The following is a 27530-nucleotide window of genomic DNA, read 5'->3' as shown; positions in this document are numbered from 1 at the left end:
GGATGGAAAAATGAATCATTCATGTCTCTCTGCTGTTCTTTCTGAATCAAAGATTCTGGGGAAAATCATTTTAAGTTCAAATTGATTCTGAAAACCATTGATCCATGAGGGAATTATTCAAATATTTCCTCCTGGTTTCATGACATCATCTGGTTTCAGGTTCAGTTTGACAGAAATGCTTTGAATGTTTTCCTTCTGCTTTCCGTTTCCTGGTCGGCCGCGCAGCGCGGCGGCGTCGCAGTGATGCGGGTCAGAACCGTTCAACGTTCAGTTTTACCCAACTGATCAATAATTGGACTTCAGTCAGTTCAGACAAAACTGTTTTAGTTTCAGAAGCTTTTCAAAGTCTAAACATCAAACCCAATTAAACCAAAATAGAATGAAAAAGGAAAAATCTTTTAAATATTTAAAAATATTAAGTGAAAAGAAAATTCAGGATGTGTTCAGATACCTCCTTCTTGAATCTAAAGGCCGAGCTCCACCCGTTGCCTAGCAACCCAATCAGAGCTCCACCCGTTGCCTAGAAACCCCAGCTGATCTCCAACATCTGGTCAGCTGGTTTTCTTGCTCTACAATGGCTGCTGAAAGAGTTTTGTTGACTCATCATCCAGAAACCACTTGCTGCATTTTGGTTGGTTGTGCAGGATGCTCCACTGATGCTTTTCAAAGATGCACTGTCATATAATTATGAATCCGCTTGCTGCCCCTTTCAGGTGAGAGTGTAAATGTTGAGTTGGGGGCGTGGCCAGTAGCGGTCGGAGGCGTGACCAGCAGCGATCGGAGGCGTGGCCAGCAGCGGTCGGAGGCGTGACCAGCAGCGATCGGAGGCGTGGCCAGCAGTGGTTGAAGGCGTGGCCAGCAGCGGTCGGAGGCGTGGCCATCAGTGGTTGAAGGCGTGGCCAGCAGCGGTCAGAGGCGTGGCCAGCAGCGGTTTCTTGGATTTAAAGCGACTCTGAACCAGCTCAACAGGCAGAATGATTTTAGATCAAAAATGTAATGACCATGTTTTGATTAGACCACAGATCCATCGTGACCGGTTGTATGAAACATGATGGACCAACTTTAATCATCTCATTTCATGTTTTGCCTCTTTTTTTCCCTTTTAGGTAAAGTTATGCTTCCTCCTCTGTAATCCCTTGGGTTAGCACAAGTGGCTGTTGTTTTCAGAGTTTTGCTGCAGTTTTCTTGCTTTGGACCCTTTGGAGTCTCTTCCTTCCTTTGTGGTCAGATCGACTGCTGCCAACGTGACTCAGCAAGTCGTCAGTCTTCTCTGGCGGAATGACGAAGCCACAGGAACATTGTTTTCCCAGGTTCCTGTAAGTCCCGTTTTAATAATGAGGAAAATGGGAAGCAACCTCTTAGTCATTCTGATATTACATTTCACAGCAGCTTGAACTTCTTCCAATTCAAACCGAGCCACAGTTTCATTCCAGCCAATCAGAGCGCTCCTCTTCTGCCCACTGCATTCCTCAGCCTATAGAAAGTCAGAGCTGAGTCACACAGAAAGAATGGCTTTCATTCCTGACAGCTCAAAGCCAGCCGGCCCTCTCTCTGTGTGTGTGGGGGCGTGTGTGTGTGTGTGTGTGTGTGTGTGTGTGTGGGCGTGTGTGAGAGAGAGATTAGGAATTTGCAGTGGGACGTGAACAACTTCCTGTTTTTACCCGTTAAGGACATCCGTGTTGGTTCTGTGTGTGTGTGTGTGTGTGTGTGTGTGTGGGTGTGTGTGGGGATCAGGACAGACGGGGAATGGGATTATATCCGGCCAACAGTTACCGGATGCCGGAACATCCCAGCCGAACACGGCGACTGAAATCCAGCTCCTTGATTATTGGTTATTGATTGGCAGTTTCACCAACTTCCTCTGATTCTGGCGCAGAAGAAGCTCCTCGCCGTTCGTTTCCCATTTAAAGAGATCGACGCGTTGAGGCTCTTCCTCATGCACTGTAAAACATCTGAAGGTGATTCAAGTTCACCAGTTTGTTACTGAACCAAAGAACATTGTTCATGTTGACTAGATGTAATTCTGGCTGCCTTTGACTTTCACTCCACTACATTTCTACAATATTTTTGTGTATTTCGTAACTTTTACGTCACATTGCGTTTCTTTGATTTGTTAGTTTGAAAATAATCCATGACTTAATCAAATGTTGTTGTTTTTCTCCCCTCCAGGGGGTCTTTTGTTGGCTCTAGTGTCCCTTATATGAAAGTAGGCTGACTGGAAAGGGGGGAAGACATGCAGCAAATATCGTCGGGTCCGGGACTCGAACCCACGACGGACTCAAGGCCTCCAAACAGGGTCGCGCTATCCCCTACGCATCATCAAATTATCTGGTTCAAAAATCAACTCCATGCAGCTCAAAACAGGTTGAGGTTTTGGAAATTTAATTATTGTTCACAATTGACCTGCTGTTAAGTTGAATAAACTATTTTTTATTGTGGGGTTGATGCCGAGCGAATTGGAAACGAGCAGCTCCTCTTCCTCGGATAGCTGCGTCTTTTTTCATGCAGATATCTTTTATTCTGAAAAGTTTCCTGGAGCTAAAATAACGTCTCCTCTTTCTTATTGTGATTCATTTTACTCTGCAGATGGTTCCTGATGCACAGAATCACATTTCCAACTGAACTGCCACACTATAAAAACATCAATGATCTGTTCATTAATATCAAAACATTCAGTCTTAGACATTAAGGAAAACATTCAGCAGCTGCTTTTACTTTACATACTTTTAAAATTAAGTACTTAAGTAAAAATATTAATGTGATTTTTTTTGTATTTTGCAGTGTTTGGGTCCTTTCTCTAGTTTCTGAACGAAACTCCAGAAAATCACATATTTTATGGTTTTGTGCTGATCTTTTTACCCACAATGCACCAGAAGTGAGCCGATGGCGCCTGTCACCAGCTGGTGATAATTTACACTTACCAATGAGAAACTAGCTAGCTAGCAATGATTTATTAGCAGCTAGCTAGCCATAGCCTCAACCACAGCTAGACTCAAATGTTTTACAGTGCACAGTCTTAAGCTAAAGATGCAGTACCTTAACAAATAACAATAATATAATTTTAAGTAAAGTAAAATGTTGTTATTGGTTTGATATCAACAGTGTCAGGATCGGTGTTTTGTTTTGTTTTTTGTGGAAGCCTGCTGCTTCCCACTTCCTCCACCAGATGCCGCCTAGGAGCAGAGCCCCTGGAGAGGCGTCGGGTCGAACCCGGGGACACACCTGTGGCGCATTGTCTGACTGAGGCTGGGAGTATCTAAGAAGCGGCGAGCTGACACTTCCTTGCCTGAGTGTTTGTTTACCTTGGTTTACCTGGATTCCTCCGGAGTTTTCCGAGAGGAGAGTTCTGTGGGTCGTTTGTCCCAGACTCCGACCAGCCGTCAGTTCGCTCCTCCACTCAGTCTGACTTACCTGTCCGCCCTCCAACGGTTCGTTGCCTCTCCACGCCGCCCCTGGGTCCGTTGTTGCTCCAAAGGAAACATCCATCCGCTCCTAGTAAGCCTTTCCCTTCGTCAATATATATATTCATCCACCTTCCTGAATTCGTATATTCTAACAGCTTCTCCTCGTTGACAGTGGCTGAACTGGTTGCCCCTTCCAGACTCCTGCTCCGTGTTTTCTCCCCAACCCTATTCCCTCTTGTCAATAAACTTCATTATTGTTTTGCACACGCGTCTCCTGATTGTGTTCGTGCATGTGGGTTCATAAACTGGAACCAAACATGACAAACAGAAAAAGGCTTGAAAACAGTTTGCATAAAATGTGAGGTAAATAAATATACTGAAATGTGTTTTTCTATAATAATGAATTCTAATTAAAGTTGTTGCATGATGTTGGGGGTTTCAGCGGTTCAGAATCATTTTCACTCTGAATTGCTCTCAAACTTTAGCTGCTTTCGCCTGATAAGATCTGGTTTGCGTTTCTCAATCTGCCAGATGAAACCAGTCAGGCTGAAGGTTTTAGATTAACATCAAACGATGTGGCATCGTCATGAAATCCAGAAAATTATCACCTCTTTAGCTTTGATCCTTTTATACGTCTGTTAGTAGCTCAAACCGTTTTACAGCCTTAGCAAACCGTAATCCAAGACTTTAATTTGATAAAGTGGAAGATTTTGTTTGAATCACCATTTCCTTTAAAAGGAGTCCAGAGTTGGAATAATTCAAAGTATTTCTGAAGTTTTACCTTCCAGGTGAAATCAAATCTGTGAGCAGCCAGAAGGTTTCAGTCTGTTGTAATTAGTCCATTTTTTATTCTTTTGTTTTACTAATTTTACAGGAGAAGTGAGCAGGAACCCAAAGCCTTGGTGAATAACTGTGGTTCAGTGTGTTAGCATGATTAGCACAGTTAGCATGGTTAGCATAGTTAGCATGGTTAGCTTTTACAAGAGAAACCAGAGACTGGCTTTGTTTTACAAATAAAGGGCATGTCGATACATCCGCTGTTTGGAACGAACGGCCAGTTAAATGGATGGTTGCACAGACACACACACACACACCCCGACACGCACGCACGCACGCACACACACACCCCGACACGCACGCATGCACGCACACACACACACACGCATGTATGTTTGGTGAGCTGAGAGTTGTTCCAGGGGAGCGAAGTGACTCTGATCCGCTCAGATGACCCCGGTGACCTCTGGACTTCTCTCTGCTTGTTTGGACTGTAAGGAGTTGAAGCTGTGAACTGAGCATCTGGTTCCTCCTGAAGTTGCTCCTCCAGAGCGGCGCTGTTGTTTGAGCTGATCGCAGCTCCTGCAGTTCCTTTCTGTTGACTTTTAGTGGAAATGTTTCTGTTGATTATAGAAACATGATCGAAGGCGAAGGAACGCCACAATATGAACTAATGTAATAAAATGAGGCTTTAAAATGTAATAAGACATCATTAAAGCTGCAATAATGTAATAATAAGTAGAAATGGACTGAAAACTACTGAATTATTATCTTCTCAGCATTCGTATCGTCCCCCAACCCAGACGAAGTTCTGGCAACATTAATTCAAGAGTTAGCTTCCACGCTAATCCAGAGCAGAACTGAGGATGTGAAAACTAAACCTGAACATTTCCAATCCTGGATTCATTCATGAAGTCACTGGTGGAAGCGCTGATCTCTGATCAAAGATCAATAAAATGTTGACACTCGTTTGTTCACTTTGGAGGACATGAGTCTCATCTTGCCCTTTGACCTTTGCCTTCCATGGTTTGTAATCGAGGAACTGAAGCTGGAATCGCTGCTGACCCGACGCAGTTTTTATCCACCGAGGAACAACGAGTAGAAAAAGTAATTTTCTCCAGTTTCCCCCTTTTTGTTTCCTTTTAGCCCGTTTGTACTTGAACTTTCATTTTTTTCCTTCTGCTCCTCCAGATTTGAACCGTGATCCTGAAGGCTCGTATTTCTTGGTGAGCTCACAGGCGGCCCTGTTGCAACGTGTTGAGCAACGGTCGGGTCCTGGGCTGGGAGCCGCTTTCTGCTGCGTTCCCATGGGAGACGAAGCCACAGCCAAGTTCCAACGTGCGTCTGTTTGCAGAAGAGAAAGCCAGAAGATGCTTTCAGGAATTCTGAGACAAGTTTCCAGAACAAAGGTTTACCGTACTTACTTTCCAAAGGACTCGGAAAAAACTCGCTGCTGCAGCTGAGAGAAATTTTTGAGAAGTAAAAACTTATTCAAGCAACGCAGAAAGAAACGCTGTTTTCACTGAAAGTCTGAGCCAGCAGATAAAAACATTCCCAACAGTCAGTCTAAGACTTGCACACAAACCTTTTAAAATGACAATCAATGTTGAAGGAAAAGGAAAAAAAGAAAATCAAAACTGAAAAGTGATTCATGAAGACGGGATTTTATTTATCCAGAAAACCTACAAGAAACTGTTAAAATCAGAATCTTACATCTAAAAAACAACTCGGTCCGCCTCGACCAGATTCTGGTTCGCTTTAATCCAACTCCGGTCTGTCTACCTTTAAGGTCCGGGTCGGTTGGTGAGTTGTAAACACTAATTGACCTCTGACCTCTGGTCCTCCAAACCTCAGTCTGGGTTCGGTTGAAGTGAACTCTGGTTCAGTTTGAATGTGAACGCCAAGCGGACCGGAGACCGCTCCAAAAGCAGGAAGTGGACTACAGCGCAGGGCAATCTGGGTAAATACAACCAAAGCTAACATGTTAGCCTAGCGCTAATAGCAGAAATGGCTCCTGGTCTTTAGCCAAAGACTAAAGAGAAATCCTCCAACTGCTAAAATCTGACGCCTCCATCTTGTTTCCATCTGGTGAAGAAGGAAGTTGCTCTCAGTGTCTTCAGAGGTTTTTGTGTGGTTTCCTTCAGTGGTTCTTGGTGCAGCGCCCCCACAGGCCAGGAGGGGAACAGGTTGGTTTGACTCAGAGAACCACAGCAGCTGGAGGTGGAGCAGATGATGGAGTTCTGGTTCCAGTAGAACCAACAGGGCCGTGCTGCGGGGTTTCAGTCAGGGATTCAACAGACTCAACTAAACCTGAACTATACACACGTTGTGCTGGGCAATACAGCAACGATGCACCACACCAAGCCACAGGTATCCAATAATATGCAAATAAACAGAAATACGCCAAGTAAAGCAACAATGCAGCCAACCAAAACATAACTGAACAGCCAGCAATTTAGCTAAACTTTTCCATGTTCCCCAGTGAAGCTCAACATCAATCCATACTGCTCAAATAGCACATGTGAACAATTAGAAGAAAAAATATTCAGTAAAGTTTGTATAAGAATGTAACAGAAAAGTAACACTCACCCATTACTTGTAAATAACATCCAAATGTTCTTGTGCTCAGTGCTAGCTGTTAGCCACTTGTAGCGCTCATAGATACAGTCTTTAAAATGCCTCACAAAGTTCTTACTGGTCTGTTAGTGAATCCAGGCTTGGTGTAGCTTTTCCATGTTTAGTTATTTATTTTTTATCCGTGAAAGAGCGTCTTTAAAAACGCGATTTTGATAAGTCAGCAACTAGTAAACCGGAGCTGAAGCGGAAGCTGAGCCATTTTGTAAGCACCAAGTTCACTACAGCGATGGGAAAGCAGGAAGCTCTTTACTAAAAATTACCATCAATGCTAACCTTAGCTAATAAATTACAAAGTAGCATGTGGAGAGTCACAAGCATGTTGACTAACATGGACTTGCACCATTCAGTATGTTAAAATTAGTTTATAAGCTAAAATTAGCCAAAATGCTAATGTAAGCCTAAATGCTGTCAGTAGCATGTGGGGCACCACTAGCATGTTGTCTTACATTGACTTTCTACATTCAGTGTCCTAAACATGGCTAATAAGTAAGAAAAATAGCTAAAAGCTTATTTTAGGGAAAAGAATAGAAGGCAGTGAATCGCAAGGCTGTGCACTAACCTGAGAGAAAAAGATAATACAGGCTATTATTGCACTGCCTACAGCGGTGCACTAACCTGAGAGGAATATTGAGGCATTTATTTTGAAATTTTCAGTAAGCTTTATTTTAAAGAGCTACACAAATGTTATGAGTAACAGTGTTTGGGTTAAATCAGTAATATACAGCCCATAGCAGCAAGTAGTTCTAAATGCCAGCTCAGTCCTCCTCTGTTTCAACTGAGTCTTCCGCCATAGTTAGAACTACAGTGATGCGTATTTGTAGTCCTAACCAGCAGCCAATAGCCTCCTGTGTTCCGTTGCTATGGTAATTAATCCTCTCTGCCAGCTGTGAGTGAGACACACAGGGGGAGACAGAATTCTCTGTTTGAGCCAGACAGTTTGACAAAAAAAGCAGTCCGAACAACTCCTTCCCGTTCGGGAGCCGTAATACGTATTGGAAACCCGTTTGAAGCGTATGAGAGGGCCATGTGTCGTCTCCGATAGTCCCGCAATTCATATCTCTACCTCACTCACAGTAATAACAGCGATGACGGAAAGATGGTGTGAGCGGAGGTCTGAAATTTTTCAGAAGTATATGGAAGTCGATGGGTGAGAGCTTGAGCGAGCGTGAGCAAATCCTGTCGCATCACTTTGCTCTAAAGCACCTTGACAGAAAACCGTAAGCCCTAGAAAAATTTCGAAAACATTCTACCGGAGCAGGCACCCGTATCAATGTCATGACCGAGTTTGATACCAATCGGGTGATATTTATGGGCGTGAGGGCGAGTTAAAAAATGATTTGGGGTCAAAATGGCACTCCGTCTCTCACTCTAGCGGAGCGGCAGTTGGTGTCAGTTACACTCTAATTTTACGAAAAATCTAAAACTTTGGTTTGCTTAGAGACAAATTGTGGACAAAACGTAATTCGTATCGACGTGCCGCCTTCACTTTAGAAGAGATCACGGACGTATCTACAAATTGACATTTGAATGGCATTTCTACGTGAATTCATGACGACACAAAAAATCCTCAAAAATACGGTATTTTTAGGATTTCTTTGTTGCCTCGCTGAATGGGATTTTGTGGTGTCGTTTTTCGCGAATTATGTTGCCATGGTAACTCCGAATCCCACAAAAAGTAATAGCTCCCTTCTCGGCATCGAGCCGCACGTTTCGATACCACATTTGTGGGGGCGCACGCAGCGGTACGAGCCGCGTTAACGGTGACGGAAGAAAGAAAAATAAAGAGACTTTCTATTGGGTGTAGAACAAAAGGCGCCTGCCATGCAATGCATGGAGGCAGTACGGACTTGTTTCACATAAATAAATGAATAAATAAATAAATTAATAAATAAATAAATAAACTGTGCTGTCTTTACTGGAAGAAGGGTCCAGAATGGAAAAGCTGTGCATGAAAACCGAAACGCAGCGACAGATTTTAGAACCAAACCTTAAGCAGCTGATTTCAGTCTGACTTCATCAGTTTCTCACATCATGTAATTTAAACACATCATTAAAACAGAACAACATTTACTGATGTTTATCCCCAAACAGCCCATCATCCATCCATTCACTGAAAAAACTCAAAATCTTACCAAGTATTTTGGTCTAGTTTCTAGAGCAAATGTTTCAGTTCACTTAAAATACGACAAAACTAACAGCAAAGTATTAGAGTTGTTTTCAATAAATAGTTCATTAATATTGATAAAAAGCTCAAATTCTACTGGCACATTATTTCACAGAAAATGGGAAAAACTGTTTAATTAGTGGAAAAAAACTCCCAGTATTATAAATATCCAAGATTTTGTTTACTTAAAACAAGCTTAAATCAAGATTTAGTGTTTTACAGTGTAGTGCCTCCTGCCCCTGCATGGCTGCAGCTCTCAGCTTCAGCTTGGACAGACTGACTCTGGATCAGCAGAGGAGATCAGGCCCAGATCATCAGGCCTCCACCACCGTGCTTCACTCAGTTTGTGGTTCAGTTCCTGATTCTTTCCTGTTCAGAGACTCAAAGATTCACAGCAACAGAGAAGCTGAAGGCAGAGCTGAGGAGACAGAACCCACACACACACAGAACACACACACAGAACACACACACACACACAGAACACACACACACACACACTCTCCAGTTGCAGCGCATGCTGCCGTGCAGCAGCTGCAGGCCGGGCGTTTCCGCAGCGATGGGAAGAAAAGTTGAAGAGAAAGTTATGGAGGCAGAAAATGGCCGACAGGGTGGGATAGGGCCTAGCAGAGGTCAGAGGTCAAAGGCAGACCAAACAGTTTGCAGCAGGAAGTCGTTAACCGTCACAGTCAGCTGGAAGAAGGGAGACTGAACACTGTAAAAACACAAAATACAACCAAGCAAATGAGACAAAACAACAGAAATAGGAGCTTGTTTTGAATAAAATATTCATTCATATTGATTAAAAATTCCACTTCCTCTGGCAGATTATTACACTTATAATAAAACATTTTTCCCAAGTGAAATAACGTGAGTGGAACTAAAACGTTTTATCGATATAAAGGAATTATTGAGGTGAAACAATCTCTTCTCCTACATGAAGCTGAAGTTAGTTTTAGCTCCTTTCCAGCAAACTGAGATATTTGTGGCACAAACTGAATTGCTTGGTAGTATTTTGTGTTTTTACAGTGCAGCAAACGAAGCGACTGCAGGTTTTCTGTCCGATTTCTTTAAACTGTGAAAGGAAAGAGGAAGAACATCTGGAACAGCTGAGAGGAAGTTTCTGCTTTAACTTTCAGTCAAAGGAAGGAAGAAACTCATCGGCGCTGCTTTCACTCTCTTTGTTCAGAGGTTAAAGGTCGCAGCTCGCCTATATTCAGATCAAACCTGAAGAATTCAGCTCTGCTGGACGATTGCCTCCATCCTCCCAGTGAACTTTGACCTTTCACCTCATTGTAGATGAGCTCAGAGTTCAGGAGCGGCGAGGCGTGACGGATTGTTCTGGACTCGGTCCAGACCCGGTCAGGTCCGATCAGGTCCGCTCTGATCCGCCGCCACGGAAACAAACGTTGATGAATGGCAGAGAGGCGGGTTGTAAAGAAACATGAGTCACTCGTTCACACAGGAGGAGAGAAACTAGAGCAGAGCGCGCGGCGCCACGCGCATCACCACGCAGCGCCACCATGCGGCGCTACGCGCATCACCACGCGCATCACCACACGCATCACCACACGCATCACCACGCGGCGCCACGCGGCGTAACAGGAAACCACAGAACGCAGGCGGCCAGTCAACATGAGAGTTTCTTCAAACAATTTGTGCACAAAATGTTCAAACAATAATTTGGTGAATAAAATATGATCTGAATTACAATCAGGACAGTGCACTGCAAAAACACAAAATATTACAAAGCATTTTTTATCTTCCCAAACTTAAATTCCTGGAATAAAAACCGGAGATGTGCAGCAACTCCTTCAGATCGAAAACAAAACCTGATAAACAATAAAATTATTTCATCATTTCTTAAAGTTTCTTATTTCTGACGAATTTTAATTTGATTCTTTTTTTTTATTTCCAGTGAAGCTTTGATTGATACTATCAGCTGGATGACCATTCATTCATTCATCCATCCATTCATCCATCCATCCATCCATCCGTTCATTCATCCATCCATCCATCCATCCATCCATCCATCCATTCATTCATTCATTCATTCATTCATTCATTCATTCATTCACGGTTTTTCTACCCAATTAAAACCTGAATCTGTTTTATTAGTTTCTCTTCTGGGTCACAGCAGGACGTCAGCAGAATCAGAACCAGAACCACCAGAACCAGAACCAGTGTCTGAAGCGTGGCGGTCTACAGGAGCCACTCTGGAAGCACGAAGCAAACTTGACCCACTTCAGCACCAGACATCAGATAAATTCTCTCTGCAACGTTTTCACACCCTCATCACACCAGAACCAGAACCGGGTCAGAACCAAATCCAAACTTATGTCAATAAAATTCTGAAAAGTGTGGCTTCAATTCAGCTTAGCTACGACCCGTTTGATCCCAGTCCCAGGCTACGAAGGTTCATCAAGCTGGAACCAGCAACAGGTCGGGGAGGGGAGGAAAAATTTTAACTTGTAAAACAAAAAGGCAGCTGAGAGGTTTACACTGTAAAACAAAAAATCATTTTTGTCACATTTTCCCATTTTATTAGTGGAATAATCTAATGGGATTATTTCTGCCATAGGAAGAAAACTTTGTCAATATTTGAGAATTATTGACTTAAGTTTGTGAAAAGTTACTCTGAAGTTCGATTGTTTTATTTTAGGTGAACTGAGACGTTTGCAGTAGAAAGTTGACTAAAATAAGTGGTAAGATTTTGTGTTTTTGCAGTGTGAATGTTTCCAGGCTGGAGGAAATCAACTCCAAAGGATAAACTCAGATTCCTGACGCCTCGTTTGGATTTTTATTTGACATAAAATGAAAGCCACCACCAGTTTATGATGTTTCACATAAAATCCCAGTAAAACCATTAAAGTCTGCGGCAGGGTGTGAAAACATTCATCAGAACCAGAACCACACGGCGGCAGGATGTGACCCCCGCGCCTGAATCCAGCTTCCTGTGTAATCCGGAGCGTTGTGAATGATTGACAGGTAGCGATAAGCCTCAAAGCGATCGGCTTCGCTGAGCAAACAGGCAAACGGACATCTTATCTCAGGACCAGCAGCTGCAGCCGACAGGAAGTCCTTATTTGGACATCTTACATCCTTTTACTGTCTTCTTCTCTCCTTCATTCTCTAACTTTAGACTGTTTCTATATGAAAATCAAATATTTTCACTGCAAAAACACAAAATTTTATCAAGTATTTCTGTTTAGTTTATGGTAAATATTTTATTACAGTAAGATAAAACTAACTACAAGTAACTTTCGAGCAAGATTTGCACTGGAAACAACACAAAACTATTTGGTAAGATTTTGTATTTTGCAGCGTTCAGTTTCAGATCGGTTGATTTGAAAGCAAATAAAAAACGTTTGATATGGAAATGTTTTATGCAAATATGTCCTGAAGGGAAAATATTGAAACAGTGTTATAAATCATGCAAATTATTAGCAGGGAGATGATTTCCGGCTGATTGCAGTTAAAGGAAAACAAATCAGTTTTTTATCCGGGTTTTCCCCAAGCGGCCGAACCGGACAGGTGAAACTTTCCTGTTGTTTGTGTTGCTTCAGGCGACTCGTTTGCATCAGATCTAGAGCTGGATCCTTCCTAGCCGCTAACCGCTAACCCAGATCCCCGCTAATCGCTAATCAGCCCAGATCCCTGCTAAACGCTAACCGCTAACCCAGATCCCCACTAACAGCTAACCGCTAACCCAGATCCCCACTAACCGCTAACCGGCCCAAATCCCCACTAACCGCTAACTGCTAACCCAGATCCCCGCTAAACGCTAACCAGTACAGATCCCCACTAACCGGCCCAGATCCCCGCTAACTGCTAAACGGAAACAGGAAGTCTCTGGTCGGGTTTGTGCCAGCAGATGGAAATCCGTCTAATTCCCATTTTACTTTTCATCACATTTTAAAAGTTTGTTTCAAATTAGCAATTGATATTTCATCATTTCTCAACGAACTGGAGCACAACTCCAGATAAATATCAATATTTATCATGATAAGCATTCATGAAGACGAGTTAACGCAGCTTCTCTAAATAATCTGAGAGTTTCTGGCTGAAAAGCAGCTCAGAGCAGGAAGTCATGCTGCGGGCCAGCTGGACACACAAACACCGTGTTTCTCTTTGTGCAACACGTTTCCCAGTCTGAATAGTCCATGTTTATGGGGATGAAAGATGTGGAAACCACAGCGTTCGTCTCCATCAGCAGTTACTGGTTAACATCACTTCAACCTGTTAGTGTCACTTAATTCATTACACAGACTCTAACAGATGAAAATGTTTCTATTATTATTCCATTAGATACTTATTCAATAATTTAGATGCAAAAAGAATTTCTGAATTGAAAATATTTTGTCTTTATATAGTCTTTGAATTGAGAATAACGACCAGCCATGAGATTCGTCTGCAGGGAGATTCTTCCTGGAAAAATCCTCAAATACTCGACTCTCATTCGTCACTTTCTCTTCAGACGCTGCGTTTCGGTCGGCGGTCAGTCCACCGTGTTTCAGGAGGAAACGGCCGATCCGGAGAAACCCGGCTACTGAGGCCAGCCTGTGAACCAGGCGACAACAGGAGAGCTGCAGGAACATTCAGCTCATAAATTAAAACAATACAAATGAACTCAAAAGAAAGTTTCAGTTCACTATTTCATGACATCATTTACTGTTAATAATTCTTTGACATTTTTTTTACTTCAGATTTAACTCCAGGCAGCGAGGAAGAAAAAATATGAAATGAATGTAATGTAAACGTCTGTAAATAATGTTAAGCTTTTAATCAAACTTTACATTAAACTTTATTACTTAACTGCAGTTTGAAAATCAAGAATTTTCCAAACCTTGAAAACACTTCAATGAAATCCAGGCATTTTCCAGGATTTCAAGCTCCTTACAAACCGGAACCGACCTGGACCAGACCGGACCGGGTCGGTTCCGGTTCTCCCTGGGAGCGTGGTTCTGAATGAAAGCCTTTCTCGCTACAGGAAGTGATTCTTGGATGAACTTCAGCAGATCTGATTTTTTACTGCACACTGTAAAAAATGCTGAGCTGCTGTTTAGCAGCAGTTTTCTAGAATCAGTCAACGTTCCTCCCGTCATTCCACCCAAAATAAAAAACAAATCTGATCCTCTTTCAGATCCGTCGTCTTCATCCTTATCGGGGTCCAGAGGGTCCTGCTGTCTACCTTCGGAGGTCAAAGGGCAAGAGGTGGGGTCACCTGCACAGGTCTCCAGTCCATCGCAGGACAACATAGAGACACAAACAACCATCCAGAGAAGGAGAACTTAGAGACCCGTCAGCCTGGACTGAGGGAGGAATCAAACCCCGGACCTTCGTGCTGCCAGGCCACGCCGCCATCGACTGCGCCAGCGTGCGGCCCGCCGCTTCCAACTAAACTAAATCCCATCGTTTCCAGACGTCAGCAGGCTGAACGTCACGTTTCAGCCGACATGCGTCACAATTCAGCAGCAGAAGAAGCCAGACGGTCAATCTGATGAAGTGATGAAGCAGTCAGTGAACGCATCACAACTCGGTCCAAACAGAACCGGGTCAGAAGCTGCAGATCCACTAAAGGCCGTTGCTGTTAGCTGTTAGCTTTCTATCAGCTTCTTTCGTCTGCTGACCATAATGTTGCATCCAGTGATGGTGGCGGCCATCTTTACTGCCTACACAGAGCGCTGCTGGGTGGCGGCTACATTCTTCGCTTTCGGAGTGAAAACGTTTCACACTGAATTCTTCTTCAAATCATCTTTCATCAAATTTAATTAGCAGTAGGAACGACAACAAAGAAAAAATAGCACATTTTAGCAAAACACAAGAATCGAGCATCAAGACCTGCGGTGCAGTGTTGTATAGTAACGAAGTAAAAATACTTCACTACTTTACTTAAGTATATTTTGGAGTACTTCATACTTTCCTCGAGTATGAAAATTTTTGATGACTTTCACTTTTACTTCACTATATTTCCGAACTTAATTGTGTACTTTTACTCCGATACATTTTCAATGTGTGGTTTAGTTACTCGTTACAAAAAAGCGAGAGAGAGAAACAAAGTGTTTTGACCCCACCTACTGATTAGCAAGTAGCAAGCAGGCTACCGAACAAAGTCTGTAGCCTGCTTGCCTGGGCTTGTTCATCACCTCCAATAGGATCCACCTGTTTCGCTTCTCCCATTAAACACAAAGCAAGTCTCGCAATCAGCAGCAGCCACATGGAGGAGGAGACCGAGACCACAACGACTGCAACTACGTCGGACACGGCTCCAGGGGAACCACCAGCTGGTGATAGGGTGACCAGACGTCCTCTTTTTCCCGGACATGTCCTACTTTTCAGACCTAAAAAGATATCCGGGGGGAATTTAAAAATTGTCCGGGATTTTGGTCAATTGCCTCAAAACACATTACATAGCTTACAGTGCATTGTAGGGCACTGCGCACGGCGCTGCGTGTCACGTAATCCCTGAGCCGCGTCAGTGGGCTTCCCCCCCCCGCTCCAAAGTTTTCTGGGGTTTTTTTTCTTTTGCATAATGACCAGTTGTGTGCACCACCTACTGACTGTAGCATTGACTGATTCACTGATTTGTGAAGTAGAGTAATCGTAACAGATCTTTTTCTTCATGTTGGCCGCATTTTCTGTACTATTTATTTTTCTCATTTTCAGCACTGACCTTACTTGAAGGGAAAACTTAAGGCTTACAAAAACTTTGTATTTTCTGTCCTGGAGGGTTTACTAAGAAGCTGGTTCAGTTGTAAAGCAGGTTAAGTTAACCTTGTGCTATAGGTAAAGCACCTAATTTTCTTAACTAAATGATGCCTGCAGGTATATCTATTAGCAGGTTTAATTTTGCCTGCACTTGGTTGTGTACATTATTTTAAGTGTATTTGACAAGTTTACCAAAATATAAAAAATGTCATTCAAACTACATTTGCCTTGTTTTACTTTTTACTTGTACTTTTCATTACATTACTTGAGTACATCCATTTTTACAGTAATTTCCATACTTAAGTACAGGAAGTTTCAGATACTTTAAGACTTTAATAACTCAAGTAACATTTCAGTCAGTGACTTGGACTTTTACCAAAGTCGTATTTTGGAGAGGTACTTATACTTTTACTTGACTCTGAGATTTCAGTACTTTATACAACACTGCTGCGGTGGAGCGAAGCCTCACCTGTTCAGCTGATCTTCTGTGTTTCAGACTCAACCGTCTCTCAGGCTGCAGACACAAACACAGAGTCGGTGTCAAAGGTCAGCGAGGAACGGGCCGGTGATAGAGAGGTCACAGCAGAAGCTCTTCTCTGGACGAGCAGCTCGGTCTGGAAATGCTGCAAAAACACAAAACAAAACACCAACTATTTTTATTGAGTTTCTAGAGCATATATCTGACTTCACCTGAATTAAAACTAAACTACCAGTATGTTTGTTTTCAGTAAATATTTACTGACTAATGATAAAATGAACTACTGGCAGATTATTTAGCTTAAAACAAGATTATAAAATGCCTGCAGCTTTATAAATATTAAAATATTGTTGACTTTAACCAAGCTTCTATATCTTGCTGAAAAGTTACCTGTAAGTGAACAGAGATAACATAATAACAATAATAATAATAAACTTTATTATCATTATAGGAACTAAGCAATAAAATGACATGCATTACAATGAAAGCAGGTGATACCTGGCAGTATGCTTGGAGCTGATGGCGTCCAGCTGTGACGAGTCGCTCCTGGTTGTCCTGAGGCAGCCGGACCGGACCGAACCGGACCGGTGGAGTCCTAGAGAGCAGCCGATGTTCCTCTGGGCAGATTTAATGATTCTGTGCAGAATCTTCCTCTGTGCTGCTGCTTTGCAGCTTCTGCAACCAGAAACCAGATGAAAAACATCTGGTAGGTTTTGACTCTGATATTATCCATCTGTCCCAGAAGGGAACCTGGAGTCCTGCAGCTTTTAGACACGTCTCTACTTCAACACACCTGAGTCACGTGATGACGTCATTAGGGCTGCTCGGCTGTTGGACCAGAGAATCAGCTGAGCGCCGCCTCCCTCTCCCTCCTGCTGTTATTTTTTACAGTGTGTTTCTCTCTCCCAGCTGCTTACTCAAGCCCCGCCCTCCGCTCTCCTCATTGGCTGCACAACTTTTTGGCGGGTTTAGCGGCATCGGCCAGCCAATCAGCGGAGAGGAACAGAAGTTCAGCGGGTTGGTTTCCCTGGCAACGAGTTTCTGCTCGTTCCCGCTGAACAGGCCGAGTCCAGGTGTTCTGTTTATCTGTGCTACCCGTAAATCCGTCCTACCTTGTGGTAATGCATAATTCCGTTCTCTAGACAAGAGCGCTGAACAAGCAGGTGTTTATTTTACCACCTGGGCGGTGAAGAGCCGCTGAGGGAACCGTATCTGATGGGGGAACCGTATCTGAAGGGGGAACCGTACCTGATGGGGGAACACGAACTGTTGTAACAGCAGCATTGTCAGTAGTTTCTTCTTCTTCTGTGGATCGTAGGAAGCAGCAGTTTTGAGTCATAGGGATTCCCTGGCAGAAAAGGTCCATTTACTCTGTTTACAAGACAACGGACACCGGTACGTTTCAGAACCATTGTTCTCCGGGACCCGTTTTCAAACTGGGCCGTTTCAGAGGAAACATTCGGTGGTTTCATGTAAATGTACAGAACAAACCCAACAAAAAGGTCAGTTTTAACTTTGGGTCAGACGAAGTTATGGCCCGGTTTCCATGACAACGTTTTCAAAAACATTTTCGTTTCCACATCAGGAGATTGAAAACTCATTCAGTAACATAGCACCGGAAATGACGCAGTCTGGCCTGTAGGAGGCAGTGTGACTTTGGGACGATACGCTCGCAGAAGAACAGAAACCGAACATTTGAGTTTAGTTTGGACTCGTCTGAATGATCCGAACCGACTGAATGATTTATTTCCAGCTGCATCGTGTGGAGATGATGTCAAACATTTATTTTAGGCACAAATTGATTTTTAGTAACGAATCTTTACCATATTTCCTTCTTTACTTTTGCGTCCAGCTGCAGCAAAGATAATCCACACAGAGTTCTGGAGAAATCATAGGTGGTTCTGGTTCCTTTCTCTAAATACTTTCTGAAACAAATATTTCATATTTCAACATGCTCTTATTGTGAAAGGCTGGGCTTCCTGCAGCAGAGTGAGGCTAAATTTAAAGGACGAGTCTGTGAAATGACGCAGCGGTTTATTTCTGGCGCAGGTCTCCGTGTTCACTGCCTTATATATTATTAGTTATCTTCATGTTCATAAATATCTCAGCTGTGCAGCCAGAAATAACCCGAGTTGTTCATCTCTGATGTCCTGGAAGGTTCTGGTTCCGACCCGCCTTGTTTGGTCTCTGCTTGGTGATTGGCTCTCTTCAGTAGAAGATCAAAGAAAGATAAGACGAGATATTTCCTGTTTAGATTTGGTTTGAAATGTATTAAAATAACAAGAATATGAAATCAATCTCCACTGAAAGAGAGAAGTTTAGATATTAATGGGAATGTGCTCTTTCTGTTTTTGAATAAATTGTCTGGCTCCTCCCCTCAATATGCACAATGACGTCACAAGGTGATCTTAACGGCCGTTAGTCTTATTACAAAAAAACTTAATTTATTTCTCCTCACTGGTTAGTTTGTTTTCATTATTTCTTATTATAATTCAAACTAAAATCACATATTGAAAACAAAATGTATTTAATTTCCCTGACTTAAATTTGCTGATGAATTGCTGCAGTGATTCATTTTTATTTATTATCTAATTTTATGTTTTGACATTCGTGTCAGATGGATCTTGTTTTATTAATTGCGTAAAGGTTTGCGTGGATCAGATCACCACTGATCTGATCAAATAAACTGAATAAAAATCTATTTTCATTTTCTGTTATCCAAAATAACAGAACGTCTTCATTTCTGTATCTGATATTGTAAAATGTTTCATTGTTGAACCATTTGTCCGTCCATCTTCCTCTGCCGGGGTCAGCAGACTTCCCTCCCAGCCTCCTGGTCCGGCTCCTCCAGGTGTTCCCAGTAGAGGAACATCGTCCCAGGGAGGCGTCCATCCTGACCAGATGCCCCTCAGCTGGCTCCTCTCGACGTGAAGGAGCAGCGGCTGTACTCTGAGTCCCTCCCCGATGGCCGAGCTTCTCTCTCTAGAGAGACCAGACGCCCTGCGGAGAAAACTCATTTCGGCCGCTTGTATCCGCGATCTCGTTCCTTCGGTCTCGACCCAAAAAGACCACAGATGAGGGTGGGAACGTAGATCGACTGGTAAATCGAGAGCAGTGCAGCGATCTCCTGCTCCTCTTCACAATCCTAGGAGCTCTGCTGTCTGGGGCTTCATGCCCCTGGTAAGGTCACCCCAGGCAGACAAAGCGCAGCCTAAAGACGCCTTATGATGCACACAATCACTGGACTCAGTGTTCCCTCACCCGGACGCGGGTCATCGGGATGGGGCACGTTGGCGAGGGCCCGGTGGCCGGGCTCAGCCCGAAGAGGAGACATGGGTCCCCCAGGTGGGCCCGCCACCTGCGGGAGGGGCGCAGTGTGGACGGGTGGGGGCCGAGGGTCTGTTGATCTGATCCCCAGTTGCATAATGTAGATTAATACATTTTTGTGCAAGCTGATGAATGTTGAGTAGAAATGATTCAGAGTTTCTGGAGACACTGCAGGTCAGAAGCTTTTATTGTTATTATTGTAAATTTGGAGGAGCGTTTTGCACACGGAGGACGAAAACTCACGGCGGCGACTCCTAAAAAGAAAAGAAGATTTTACATTTTGAGAATAATCTCAGAAATTTAAACTTGGAAATTTCTGAACTTGAAAAGTTTAACAATTTTGACTTTTGAAAAATTTCCACGTTTTCTAGAAAATTTAAGCTAAATCTAAAAATGTCAGTTTTCTGTGGAAATTTGGTCATGGTTGTTCAGAGAGCAGCAGAAAGTTCTGAAGCTCCTTGAACAGATTGGGGTTTGGGTCCAAAGTGATGTCACAGCCGAGCCGGCCTGAAGAGCCAATCAGCTGCAGCGCCTCGTCATCATCCTCAGGGATGCAGTTTGATCTCTGAGTCAACAGGTGGGGGAGGGGAGAGGCACTGAGTCACCTGGGAAGAACAGCAAAGTGCTGACTCATGGTTCAGATATTAAACTTTAGTGAGAAAATGTAAGAAAGAGAAGGAGGGGTCATCCTGAGGTCAACAGGACTCATCAGATCCCAGTAAGGGGTTTCTCATTTATTATCAGAAAATAATAGTTTATTTATTTATCACCAAATGTAGAAACTCACATAAAAGATTCCAGAGTCTGAATTCACAACAAAATTAACTAAAATAAGAATTAAATAAGAATAATGGGTTTTTTAAAGGATGTATTTTTGACAAACCAGTTTTGGAACATTAATTATTTTTATGTTTAAAAATTTAGAAATAAAATGTTCCTTCTCCATCAGCAGCAGATATAAAGAACAGAAAGTTTGAGCTTCCAGGTCGTGAAGGCTGAAACACTCAGCAGCCGGTCTGCTGCGCCCCCTGCTGGAGCACAGCAGGAACTGCAGCTGTGATACCCTAACCCTGTGACGAAGATCCGCTTCCTGCCGAGTCATCATGATGATGATGAAAAGGGATCATTTGATCCCATCACGCGGTGACATGAAAACATTCAGTGTGACCTTTGACCCCAGCTGATCAAACTGAACCCTTCACACTTCCTGATGATGAGCTCCAGTTAGTCTTTTCGTTTATTGATTATCAGCAATTGATTAATCTGTAATCGTGACGAAGAAGCGCTTAATGGAAGCACAACAGAAATGTTTATTATGGTGTTAAAAGGGAAATAAATTAGATATAAATGTTATCAATAATTATTAATTATTGACCAAAACAGCAAAATTAAAATCAGCCCAAATATTTACATGGAATTAAAAATGTTGTCGTGTAATTTCCCTGTTGATGAAACTGAATTTAGGAATGACAGCAGAAAATCGGGCCCGTTAGGATCCTAATCAATACGCCGATCGGGTCCTAATCAATACGCCGATCAGGTCCTAATCAATACGATTCTCGAATGAATGAATGAACGAACTGGTTCAAGGTGGAACTTTTCAAAAACATCTAGGGTTGAACTATGAACATGAAACAAGTCATTTTAACCAGTCTGAACTGGTTAAGAGCCAGTTCACTGAACCAACGAGCGCCCTCTGTGGTCGCTGGCTGCATTGCAAGCTTTCCTATAAATTAAGTTTTTCTGTTTTTTCTCTTGACGTGTTTCAGGCACAAAGTTCTGGGTTTCAGAGAAACTGGTCTGGAAATCACTTTACCCTTTTCTCCACAAAATAAGTTGAACATTTAGTTTCAGATCCAAAAGTTAGACTTTTCTCCTGCTGGAGTTTATATGAAACAACTGAACTTTCAGAGCAAAACAAAACAAAATGATCCAACGTTTCAGATAAAAGTCAGAGGAAATGTTTTCCAGTTTAAAAACGTCATGAAACCGAAGTAAGCCTGCAATAATAATAATAATAATAACCAGATTTCCTGATAAACACTGGAGGCAAAATTCTGGACAAGTTTTTATTGCAGCTTTACCCAAAACAAACGTTTGAAGTTCCAGTTTTAGTAGAAACGGATCAAAGTAAACACTAAAGACAGCTGTCATTATTCTCATTATTATTATTATTGTTCTTGATCCCAAACTGAACCAGGCGGGTCCACCTCCTGCGTTCAGTCCCATCAGGTTTCCTCCTTAAAGCTGAGTGGCAAAACATCAAATCAACTGAAATATTTTTGTACAAAAAATCTCTTCTAGGAACAGAAGCTCCAATATTCACAGGAAAGAGTCGGGTCCAAACAACCAATCAGCTGATCAGAAAAGCTGCGATGCAAAACACAAATCAGTTTGGAAAGTTTACCAAATAAAATGTTTGCATAATAAAATCAAGATGTTCAGCAAAAACGTCCTGATTTATTTCTGTAAACTTCAACAACTGAGGAAGAAAACTAAAACTAAAAAACCTCCAATGTTCGGAAATCTGCTGCTCCACTTTAATGAAACTGGGCCAGGATGAAAACAGAACCAGCTTTTTCAGCCCAACCAAACTCCGCAGATAAATCATTTAAATCTGGAATAAATAAAATTAAAAGCTTTTTATTTACTCAACTGTTTCTGACTTTAATAACTGAATAGCTCCTCCTTCCAGCGCAGAATCTCATTAATTCACTTGATTTAATATTAAATGAGTTTAAGACGATTGAATCAACATTAAAGAGTCGATCAATTCTGCAAAGAAACTGAGGGAAAATAAACTAAATGTTTGCATATTTTAACTTTTAAGAATAAAAACAAACATCTAGTCTAAAAATGTTTGGAGCATTTAAAAAACATGAATTAAACAAAAATTAAACCCAAAACATGTTTTTGGTACATTATTATCTTAATTTAACAAAATAACCTTTACAGAGTAAAATATTTCTCTAAATTATCTACAAGAATTCAGTTTTGGATTTTAAAAAACTATTTTCTCAGGAATACGAGATAAATCAGGTCCGAATCTGCTTTCCTGTCGTGTTGGAGCTGCTCATCATAGCCAGCTACGCTAACCGCTACGCTAACAGGCTAACAGCAGAACTTCCATCCTGCTTGGAACCTTCAGATTGTTTACAGTGAAGCCAACATTCGTCTTCATTAACAAATTTAGTTGTTTCCATGGAAACAGTCTGGTTTTAGCTGGGGGGGAATCGGACCTGTGACCCGGTCCGGTACCAACTAAACATCACAGCAGGACCAACCATGAAACAGAGGAGCTTGTTAAGCCCCGCCCACCTGGAAGTCTGCAGGCAACGAATCAAACGCACCCGGCCCAACAAGGGATCCACGACCCGAACGGTTTGTTTTGCAGTAACTATGTAAACGGGAGTCTGAACCGAGCTGCAGGTCAGAACGCGAACTCTTCCTCTTCCTCTGTCAGAGGAAGAGGAGCCGTCGCGGCACGATGCTGCGTGATGCTGCTGCAGCCTCAGAGGCCCGGTGGCGGCGGCGGCAGCATGGGGGCCGAGCGGTCGTTGGTCAGGGTTCTTTTCAGCTTCACCTTCCTGATGAGCGTCAGCATGTCAGCGCCTGCAGCGTCCTGCTGGTTGGAGACGGGCGGTGGGATTGCTGCAGCTGGGCTGTACTGCTGCTGATGCTGCAGCTGCTGATTATGGAGATGCAGGTTTTGAAGCTGCAACTGCAGCTGTTGGCTCTGTTGCTGTAGCTGTGCATGTTTCTCGTTATGTTGCTGCGGTTGCTGCAGCTGATTGTGTTGCAGCTGATTGTGTTGCAGCTGTTGGCTCTGTTGCTGCAGCTGTGCATGTTTCTCGTTATGTTGCTGCGGTTGCTGCAGCTGATTGTGTTGCAGCTGATTGTGTTGCAGCTGTTGGCTCTGTTGCTGCAGCTGTGCATGTTTCTCGTTGTGTTGCTGCGGTTGCTGCAGCTGATTTTGTTGCAGCTGTTGGCTCTGTTGCTGCAGCTGTGCATGTTGCTGCAGTTGATTTTGTTGCTGAAACTGTTGTTGCTGGTTCTGTTGCTGCAGCTGTTGCTGCTGCAGCTGCAGCCTTTGCTGCTGCTGCCTGATGCTGCCGCCCCCTGGTGGCAGAGGTGGCACGGCGGGAACGGGCATGTGACCCGGAACGAACTGGTAGTACGGCGAGGAAGAGGAGGAGGAGGAAGGCAGGGAGACGAGGCTCTGGGTGGAGGTGCACAGCATGTTGTGGCCCAAGCCGCCAGCGGGGGGCGCCCTAAACACGCCGTCATCGCCGGCCCACAGCGGGACCTGCGGCGTGCTGATGGGAATGGGCACGCCGCCGCTGATGGTGCCGCGGCGGTACGCTGGCTTGGAGGACGGCTTGCGGCGGATGGTGGCAGTGTGAACGGCGTGCTGATGGCCGCCGCCGCTCGGCTCACCATCCGCCAGCAGGCTGACGGTGGAGGTTGGCCGCTTGGAATGGGCCAAGTCTCTGAACTGGAAGCGCAGGTCCGAGTTCCTGGGGAGGGTGGAGGACTTGTCCAGGTCGGAGCGGCTGCCGTACAGCTGGTGGAAGGGGGCGGAGTCAGCGTCTCCGTGGAGAGAGATCGACTCGTAGTCGGCTGCAGACAACAAAACAGACAAAGAGAAATATTCAAGCTGTTCCCATCATGCTTCCTAGCACAGCTTAGGATGGTCCATGGCCTAGTCAAAACATAGTCATTAAATATTTGATCTAAAATATTTGTTAGATAATCAATTTCAGTCTGATCAGTTCTGCCAGTTCAGCTGCTGTAGAATCGCTGTCACTTTCAATAAACTGCTGCTGGCCACGCCCCGGCAGCTACAGGCCACGCCCCAACACACACACACACACGCCACGCCCCCCAACAGCTACGTACCACGCCCCATCAGACAGGCCACGCCCCCAACAGCTACAGGTCACGCCCCCTTCTCTTCTCTTGAAACAGATTAACTAAAATATTTACGACTATATGGTATAATTTGCAGTTAATGTTTTATTATATTCTGCCTTCTACTGCAGGAACAAGGCAAACTAAAATAAAATAATTATGTTTTGAAATGTTTTTCTAACACCCTAAACCAGGGGTGGGCCGTCCTGGTCCTGGAGGGCCGGTGTCCTGCAACTCTTAAATGTCTCTCTGGTCCAACACACTTGAATCCAACAGCTGAATCACCTCAACAAGTGAAGTCAAGTTCTCCAGAATCCTGCTAATGACCTCATTATTTTACTCAGGTGTGTTGAAGTAGAGACACATCTAAAAGTTGCAGGAGACTTTTAGGCCCTCCAGGCCTGGAGTTGTCCAGCCCTGCTCTAAACACTGAGAACATTAATTTTATAAAATATCCCCCAGTGACATTAATGAATCAAATATAAGCTTAGCGTTAATAACAGACCAATACGTCACTGAGCCGTTAGGAATGATAAATATTCATTACATTAAAATAATGCTGATAAGATAAATCACCTTCCTGATCAAATTAAACCCAGTTTTAACAAACAGAAATAATTATTTTGATTCTAACTGACCTGAAACCAGAAAATTATTATTTTACTCCTGAAATGATTTCGATCCTCAGAGCAGAAAAGAAATGAGAGAAGACGTAACCTAGAGACGAGCATCTGTCCTCATAGCCAGAAGAGAGGGAAGGAAGTTCACCAAGGAAACAGGAAGCGTTCAGCTGCAGCAGCGTTCAGCTGCAGCAGCGTTCAGCTGCAGCAGCGTTCAGCTGCCGCCGCCGGGCGTGTCAGGTGCAGGCTGCGCTGCGTCTCTGGACTCACTGTGCGTGTGGATGGTGTCCTCGGAGCAGGACGGCGTGGTGGTCTGGGTGCTGTAGCCGCTCGAACAGTGCAGAGAGTCCCTGCTGCTCCTCGGGGCGTCCGAATTCAACGCACCCAACGTCAAAGCCAGCTGATCCCGCGCCGAGCACGACTGCAGGGACGAGAGGACGGAGTCAGCTTAATATTCAGATGATTCGGTTTTACTGCAGTTTGTTGTTCTCCAGTTTTAATTTCTCCTCCATGGTGAGCTGCTTGGTCCTGGATGGAAACTGATTCATTCAGATTATTTTGAAGAGGCTATACATCGGATCGATTGGTCAAATAATAAAAATAATATTATTGGTGATCGATTGGTTACCTTCCCAGACGCTGACATGGCTCTGACTCGCTCGCCGTGCTGATGGATGTAGGCGCCGTGGGGTGGGGCCAGCAGGCCGTTTTCTGCGCTCCCTGCAGGTGGCTGGGTGGTAACCACTGCTTCCTGACACACACAACGGGTCAGAAAACCGGGTCAGAACCAGAACCAGAACTTACTGTCAGAAACAACATCATGTTTGGGATGGATGCTGGATGGATGCTTGATGGATGCTGGATGGATGCTGGATGGATTGGTCTTAAGGCGACCAACAGGAAGTCAAGGCAACCAACAGGAAATCGAGGTCACCAACAGGAAGTCAAGGCGACCAACAGGAAATCGAGGTCAACCAACATGATGAGGTACTATGGGGGGGTCATGAAATATGAAGGGGTCATGATGATGTCATGATGTTGGTACTAACTGTAATCCTCACGGCGCTCATGTCCAGGCGGCTAACCCGGCGGCTCTGAGCGCCACGCCGCCTGTAGCTGGTGACAGGGATGTGGTTGCCATGGCGATTCAGGCAGGAGGGGGAGTTGCCCTCGCTGAGGGACCGCCCACCTTCATCGCAGCCATACAGCGGGTAAGGGGCGGCAGGCTACACAGGAGAAACCACACCTGAAAGGCTCTTATTTCGAAATTCCATGCAGGGAATGGAAGTAGAATTAGTTTAGGTTAAAATGATCATCCCTGCAGTTCGCTGAACAGCCAAAAGGGGGCAGAAGCTGCAGCTAGTTGCTAGCTAAGGGAACATTTTGGGTTTTAGGGTTGGGGTTATATGAAGTAACATCAGTAGTCAGCCTCATTGCAGCTAGCCAAAGTGATTTTTAATGAGCTCCTAGCATACGCATCTACCCAGAATGCATTTCTGCTTTAACACAGTCACATTTATGTGATACTTTACTTACATTCATAAAGACTAAGCAGCCTACAGTATTTTTATTGTTCTTACATCAGTAAGATAATGACTATCGATAATTACAGCTAATCATGAAACCTTTAAACTTTTCTTGCTGCAGCGTTAGCTCCTTCCAGCCAGAACAGGACGTTTAAACATTAGTTTCCCACATCAGAGTGTGATCACAGTAAATCCATTAATTAATTTACATAAAGTTTCGTCATACAGGTGAGTCCTGGATTCTAAACGGACAAAGGGTTAAAAGTCTCGCCTCCATTCAGAGCTCAGTAAAATGAATGAATGATTCTTCTTCTGCTGTTTGCTACCTGCAGGTGAACGCCATCCACAGCGCAGCTGATGGAGTCCAACGAGGGAACGTGCCTCACCGACCCTGACTGGTAACTGCAACAAGACACAAAACATTCAGAACAACAACAGTTGTACCTGCATGTCAACATGTAATAATAAATAACTACCGTGTAATAATAAATATCTAACGTGTAATAATAAACAACCAACGTGTACTACTAATATCTAATGTGTAATAACAAATAACAACCGTGTAATAATAAATAACCACTGTGTAATATCTAATTTGTAATAATAAATATCTAACATGTAATAACCACCATGTAATAATATCTAATTTGTAATAATAAATATCTAACGTGTAATAATAAATAACTATTGTGTAATAATAATATCTAACGTGTAATAATAAATAACTAACATGTAATAATAATATCTAACGTGTAATAATATCTAACGTGTAATAATAAATAACCAACGTGTAATAACAATATCTAATGTGTAATAACAAATAACCGCGTAATAATAAATAACCACTGTGTAATAATATCTAATTTGTAATAATAAATATCTAACATGTAATAACCACCATGTAATAATATCTAATTTGTAATAATAAATATCTAACATGTAATAACCACCATGTAATAATATCTAATTTGTAATAATAAATAT

At 43.3% G+C, this 27530-nt stretch overlaps 1 protein-coding gene and 3 long non-coding RNA genes across 8 annotated transcripts in view; 2 read left to right on the top strand and 2 right to left on the bottom strand.

Annotated features, from left to right (window-relative positions):
• Positions 1-3255: 3255 nt before the first annotated feature.
• Positions 3256-3668, top strand: LOC114135240 (uncharacterized). The gene is made up of 2 exons (XR_003593564.1): positions 3256-3495; positions 3577-3668. It is a non-coding gene; the product is annotated as an uncharacterized LOC114135240 (long non-coding RNA).
• Positions 3669-11624: 7956 nt separating this feature from the next.
• Positions 11625-17086, bottom strand: LOC114135242 (uncharacterized). 2 transcript variants are annotated; one of them, XR_003593566.1, is made up of 4 exons: positions 16956-17086; positions 16661-16837; positions 16154-16307; positions 11625-13562 (listed from the first exon to the last, which is right to left on the bottom strand). It is a non-coding gene; the product is annotated as an uncharacterized LOC114135242 (long non-coding RNA). The 2 variants fall into 2 exon arrangements; XR_003593565.1 differs by lacking the exon at positions 16956-17086 and having other exon boundaries at positions 16661-16945.
• A 428-nt stretch (positions 17087-17514) lies between these two features.
• On the top strand, positions 17515-21910 carry LOC114135244 (uncharacterized). The gene is made up of 2 exons (XR_003593569.1): positions 17515-17664; positions 20442-21910. It is a non-coding gene; the product is annotated as an uncharacterized LOC114135244 (long non-coding RNA).
• A 775-nt stretch (positions 21911-22685) lies between these two features.
• mtss1 (MTSS I-BAR domain containing 1) overlaps positions 22686-27530 on the bottom strand; it is a 31759-nt gene continuing 26914 nt past the window's right edge. The window contains exons 10-15 of one of the 4 annotated variants that reach the window (XM_028002346.1): positions 26873-26948; positions 26070-26246; positions 25649-25771; positions 25291-25441; positions 23455-24109; positions 22686-23265 (exon numbers count right to left, since the gene is read on the bottom strand). In XM_028002346.1, the coding sequence (XP_027858147.1) occupies positions 23001-23265; positions 23455-24109; positions 25291-25441; positions 25649-25771; positions 26070-26246; positions 26873-26948 (1447 nt within the window). In that variant the 3' untranslated portion in view covers positions 22686-23000. Of the gene's footprint in view, positions 24110-25290; positions 25442-25648; positions 25772-26069; positions 26247-26872; positions 26949-27530 lie in introns of all 4 variants that reach the window. The other 3 variants (XM_028002345.1, XM_028002343.1, XM_028002344.1) reach the window with 3 other exon arrangements.

This window comes from Xiphophorus couchianus, chromosome 20, assembly GCF_001444195.1.
Source record: "Xiphophorus couchianus chromosome 20, X_couchianus-1.0, whole genome shotgun sequence".
NCBI classification, from domain to species: Eukaryota; Metazoa; Chordata; class Actinopteri; order Cyprinodontiformes; family Poeciliidae; genus Xiphophorus; species Xiphophorus couchianus.
This window is presented reverse-complemented; position numbering and strand designations above follow the sequence as displayed.